The 6,022-nt window shown below is 42.6% G+C and overlaps 1 protein-coding gene across 1 annotated transcript in view; it reads right to left on the bottom strand.

The window, feature by feature from the left end:
• Positions 1-2,313: 2,313 nt before the first annotated feature.
• RRN3 (RRN3 homolog, RNA polymerase I transcription factor) overlaps positions 2,314-6,022 on the bottom strand; it is a 28,135-nt gene continuing 24,426 nt past the window's right edge. The window contains exons 17-18 of the mRNA XM_055561478.1: positions 5,434-5,521; positions 2,314-4,321 (exon numbers count right to left, since the gene is read on the bottom strand). Of these exons, the coding sequence (XP_055417453.1) occupies positions 4,160-4,321; positions 5,434-5,521 (250 nt within the window). The 3' untranslated portion in view covers positions 2,314-4,159. The remainder of the gene's footprint in view (positions 4,322-5,433; positions 5,522-6,022) is intronic.

Below are 6,022 nucleotides of genomic sequence, written 5' to 3'. Positions count from 1 at the left end.
GGGCCACCCCCCGCCCCGCCCCGCCCCGCCGCGCCGTGCCGCGCGTGCCTCCGGGAAATGGAGTCCGACGGAGGCGCAGTCCCAAGAAGATAAGGAAATCTAGAGCGGGGTCGCAGGGCCCCATGGGAAACGTAGTACAAACCGGAGGGAGCCCGCCTCCTCCGCAAGGGGCGCTGGGAAATGTAGTTCTGAAAGCGTGGAAAGACACGCAGGATAGGGAGGAGGCGCGCTTCTCCAGAGGGCCTTTGCCCTCAGCTCCAGGCTCACAGGAGAAGGCAATGGCACCCCACTCCAGTACTCTTGTCTGGAAAATCCCATGGACGGAGGTGCCTGGTAGGCTACAGTCCATGGGGTCGCTAAGAGTCGGAGACGACTGAGCGACTTCACTATCGCTTTTCACTTACACACGCGTTGGAGAAGGAAATGGCAATCCACCCCAGTGTTCTTGCCTGGAGAATCCCAGGGACGGGGGAGCCTGGTGGGCTGCCGTCTATGGGGTCGCACAGAGTCGGACACGACTGAAGCGACTTAGCAAGCAGCAGCAGCAGCAGCGGCAGCCAGGCTCACAATTCAGCCAACTTGGCCTGAGTTTGGGCACTGGGGTCGCCTGCCTAAGTTCATCATAGTGAACTACAGCAAGTCTGCGAACCTGCCCTGTTGCTTCAAAGGGCTGTATTTAATGATAAACTGTTTTAAGATGAAAAAATGGAGCCTGAAGTTTGCTAGCCCCGCACATTTAGATATCACTAATAATGATCTCTTCCAGATCATGGCTTCCCAGGTGGCGCGGGTGGTAAAAGAACCTGCCTGCTAACGCAGGAGACTAAAAAGCTGCCAGTTCGATCCCTGGTTGGGAAGATCTCCTGGAGGAGGAAAGCAACCCATTCCATGACTCCTGCCTGGAGAATTCAATGGACAGAGAGCCTGGTGGGCTACAGTCCATAGGGGTCTGTAGAGTCAGACTCAACGGAAGCAACTTAGGACGCAAGTAGGCACAATAATGCTTGATGCTTGACATTTAATAGGCACTCAGAGATGGGCTAAGAAAAGCCCTTTACTTTACAAGTGACTTTGCTGAGTAAAGATCAGCAAAATGCCCTACAGAACCTACTGAGGACAGGTACACTGGTGCGAGGCTTCTCACCTTGGAGCCAATACTATTCAAATAGATGACTCCACAATGAACGAAACAATTTTAGAAAAGTCATAATGGTGAGATGATCAAGGGGGACGTACTTCACACACAGCAAAAATTATTAGACTGTCTCTAGGATGCTGCAGTAAGCACTGCCTGGCAAGCAGAGCCTCCGGACCCTTCTCCTCCAGTTGAGGTTGTTTAAGTTGGTACCAAATAGGTAAACATGGGAGAAATGGAAGTTATCTTCGTCTTGAAAAGACTTTTCCATGCTTCCTGCGTAACTTTCTCCCAAGGTGGTGAAACAACTGACTTTACATGAACGTTCATCAAATCATCACAACCGTGAAGTAGTTATTAGTAATTTCCACTTTTATTTTCAAAGTGGAGCTCAGAGAGGCTAGGTAACTTGCTCAGGGTCACACAGTTCCTCAGAAAGAAGACATGTCTGACACCCTCGACACTTTACAAGTCCTTTCACATCTGTAAGAATTAGCCACTTCTCATTAAAGAAGGCCCACCCGTAGCAGGCAGACAAAATGATGGACCCTGGGACTCCTACTCCATTGAAAGCCTGCTTTTGAATAAGAGGGATAGAAAAATCCTGTTTTCACATAATTCCGAAGGAGATTAAACAACTTTTTTTTTCACTGCTGCTGCTAAGTCACTTCAGTCATGTCCAACTCTGTGCGACCCCATAGACGGCAGCCCACCAGGCTCCCCCGTCCCTGGGATTCTCTAGGCAAGAACACTGGAGTGGGTTGCCATTTCCTTCTCCAATGCATGAAAGTGAAAAGTGAAGTTGCTCAGTCGTGTCTTTTTCACAGATGTTCCTTAAAAACCTGTAACTTTCTGGAAGTGTTTGTTCTCCTTGGACCAGTTGGGTGGGATGCCCTCTAGAAGTGATCCTCATCACCAATATGCAACTATTTCTGAGTACTTGCAACCTGACCTTCCCTGGTGCCCCAGTGGTAAAGAATCTACCTGCCAATGCAGAAAACGTGGGTTTGATCCCTGGGTTGGGAAGATCCCCTCGAGAAGGAAACGGCAATCCACTCCAGTATTCTTGCCTGGGAAACCTCGTGGATAGAGAAGCCTGGTGGGCTTTGGGCTATAGTCCATGGGGTTGCAAAAGAGTCAGATACAACCTAGTGACTAAACAACAACTTGCAAACACATTGACAATTATTTTTGCCTCTTTAATAAAGTCTCAGTTTAGTAAAGTCTCAATTTCAGTTTTATATTGCAAAATGGTGCTTTAATACAGTAGGTCAATTAAGGAAAAAAACCACAGAAATCAGAAGAACATTTTTGTGACAAGCCTCTTTATCGGGGTATCTCCCTTTACCCAAGGTGGTGAAACAACCGACTTTACATGAATGTTCATCAAATCCTCACAAGTAGTTATTAATTTCCACTTTTATTTTCAAAGTGGAGCTCAGAGAGTGTAAGAACAAAAGTTCCAAGTTAACCACGTCACTGTTTTATTCTCACAATAGGGTTTTTTTTCCAACTCCTTTGAAATTTTAGACTTCTATGTAAATATATCCTTCTACATTAAAGCTATTCCCCAACTCACAAAGACTCCACTCACTGTTAATTTCTATGGACACATTTTCAATCACTCATTTTAGGCACTATACAAAAATCCCATCTTTTTGTCAGCAGTTAGAAAGAGAACCTAAAGGCTCTCAAAGGACCTTCCACCAAGTCACCAAAAGAAAATCACCAATATCCAAAACTTTTTAAAACAATAAAAATTTGTTTTTCAAAAACGTATTTACAGACTGAAACTCCAAATTCTACAATGCCATCAATGTAATATACAAGAGCATACAAAGCCCTAGGAAAGAGAAAAGTATTTCATTACAAAATATTTGTGATCAAGAAAATATCGCTTAACTTTAAATAAAGAATAGGAAAAGTGACAGAAAAATAAATATATTTAAAGATGTCCATTTTCACAAATAACAACAAAGTACACAGATAACAAAGGAAGCTAAAATATGCAGGAGCTTCAAAATGACTCTAGCAGCGCTTGCGTAAGTCTGTTATACAGCAATGTTGTTTAGACTCCTCTCGCTCAGTGTTTGGTTATAAAAATACAAAAAGAGACTCGAGAGAGGAAGATTTCAGTGAGCTGGAATTCATGATACGATGAATAGCCAGTAGACAGGGACTGCGCTATAACCCTGGCCTCTTGTTGCTAGCAAAACCATTCCACCAAATAACCTAAAATCCCCTCTTCCCCCACTTCTGGACAAAGGAATTCTCAGTTACCAACACAACATTCCACCGCGAACAAGTAGTTCCAGTTCTAACAGCACTCTTGGGAGCCTCAAGATAAAATACTGTGTTATATAAAAGTTCAACCCCTCTTTTAGTCACTGTGAATTACATTAACCCAGAACTCCTTTTTTCCTCTTAAATCCATTTTTGCACTCACAAATGTATGATCTGTCTGATTCTGCTTTTCTAGTCCTCTCTCTCTTCCCTCCAGGCGTCTGTTGGTTTCTGAAGTCCTTGGAGATCTCCTTCAGTGCCAGCTCCAACCTGCAGCATCCAGGACCAGCCCTGGCCGCCTCCCCCATCTGTCCTCCTATGTTCCCTACACCCCACTGAAACTCCAGAACACAAATGCAATTAGGCAGAGGGTATACAGTGTATCCAAAGTAGTTAAACTCATTCTGAAGACTTTAAAGAGTGTCCTAGAGGACTTTTCAGTGAAAAGATATTGTGTCAACAAAGTCTTGTAAGTATGAGCCAAGCTTTCAACATTTATCACCAACTCCACTGTAAAATATTGCACATGATACTCTGTCTTTTCCTTTAGTCTCTACAGGAACAAAACAGAAAAAAAAAAAAAAAAGAAGAAAACAAAAAACCCAACCACATCTGTTCAGACACCAGAGTAAGTCTAACTTGAAAGTAAGATGCCTGAAGCATGTACTCGCTCAAGTTCAAAGAAACACTCGAACAGGATGAAACCCAGTACTGAAGGGCACTATGGGAGGAATGGCAGCCTCAGTCACAAATCCTTGTGACCAGGGGGGACTGGTCCGGCAGGTATAAGACAGGTGGGGAGCCCACACTACTTGAAGGGCTGCGGAAATGCGCGTCAAAGGAGCTCGGTGTGATTCCAACTTCACCTTTCAAAAAATCATCTTCCTCATCTTCTACCACCTCCTGCATAAAAACAGAGATTACAAACAAGATTGCAAGCAGCAGTTTGAAATGCTTTCAAGAATTCCTTTCCTCAGAAATGTGCTACTTCTGGAGAAAAAAAAAAAGTGAAGGAAAAAAAAAATCTTCATTTTGAAGGCTCCCTCTGGTGCATACCTCTTTATTACAAACCATTCACACAATTGCTCATGACACATTGTGAACATCTCTTTAAAATCTGATTTTTTTTTTTTTTAAACAGATTTTAAGTTCAAGGAGGACAGGTAACATGATATATCACTCTTGCTCAATCTAACGTAACATGGAATAAATAACCACCTTCCTCAAATGCAAAATTTAAAGAAAGAATGAAAATAAAAAGCATTCCAATGGTAACTTATGAAAAAGAAAGGCATATTAAATCTGATTTTTAATGAAGAAATGAATGTGCCACAAAGAAACAGATGGTGACATTCCTATCTTCAGCACCTATTTATGAAGACCTACAAAATTAGTGTGAACTTCTGGGGACGTTTCAGCAATAAGCAAATGTGAGACTGTTTCTTGGTGGTAAAGATCTAAATTTGTTAAGCTGATTTCTAATTATCCTTCACGTCCCAGAGTCAGCATGTGCGCTATCTGGTTTGAACAATTCATTAAAAAGCAAGCAGGACTTCCCTTGTGGTCGAGTGGTTAAGAATCCGCCTGCCAATGCAGGAGACACAGGTTCAATCTCTGGTCTGGGAAGATCCCACTGCTGTGGAGCAACTAAGCTCTCGTGCCACACCCACTGAAGCTCGCGCCCCTGGAGCCCATGCTCCGCAACGAGAGAAGCCACTACCATGAGAAACCCACACACCACAACAGAGTAGCCCCTGCACATCGAAACTACAGAAAACCCACACAGCAACAAAGACCCAGCACCGCCAAAAATAAATATATAAATCTTTAACAAACAAACAAACAAAAAAGGCAGATACTCTTCTCATAAGAACATAACCTGCATCTGGTGTTCCGTAATGGCTGAATGAACAAATACAGTATTCAAATGTAACAATGCCTTTAACTCTTTTACTGTGATCTATAGCCATATAGGAGATTCCCAGAAAGTGTATTGAAATCACAACTTTATTTACCTTTTTAATCGGTTTCTTAAACTCCTGAAGCTCTTCTGCACTCATGTCTTCCCATACCTGATAAAGAGGATCGATGAATTTCTTTGACCTGTCAAAAAGATCACATTTCAAAATCAAGTTAAATAAATACTAACAGCAAAAGTCATATACTTATTAGCTCTTTTCTCACAAAATCCAAAATGAAAAAGTAAAAACTATAACTCAAATAACAGTGTCCAAAAATATCCTATGCAGGATCTGTTAACATGGCTCCTTCTTTGTAAGAGCACATCCACTCACAGAGATGGAGTATTACACCTACTATTTCTCATCTTTTCATTTCAAGTGAAAACTACTTCGACTGTGCAAAGATTGACAGTGAGTTATAGTATGTTCAAACTGAAGGTGAAACTCTTATTCTAGAACTTCCTTTGCTGCTAGTTATAGACTGTCAGAACAGAAATTCTGCTTCCTTATATACATGCGAAGCTAAGACTGGCCTGAGGTTTTCTCTAATTACCCATCCAGATAAATCACCTGGCATTTGCTTATATCATGCAAGACTATGGGATGTGGTCTCTAGAGGAAGGAACGAGTCATTTGGGAGAAA

Source organism: Bubalus kerabau, chromosome 23 (assembly GCF_029407905.1).
Source record: "Bubalus kerabau isolate K-KA32 ecotype Philippines breed swamp buffalo chromosome 23, PCC_UOA_SB_1v2, whole genome shotgun sequence".
In the NCBI taxonomy this organism is placed as follows: Eukaryota; Metazoa; Chordata; class Mammalia; order Artiodactyla; family Bovidae; genus Bubalus; species Bubalus kerabau.
The sequence above is the reverse complement of the archived record's forward strand: the minus strand, read 5'-3'. Positions and strand labels throughout refer to the sequence as shown.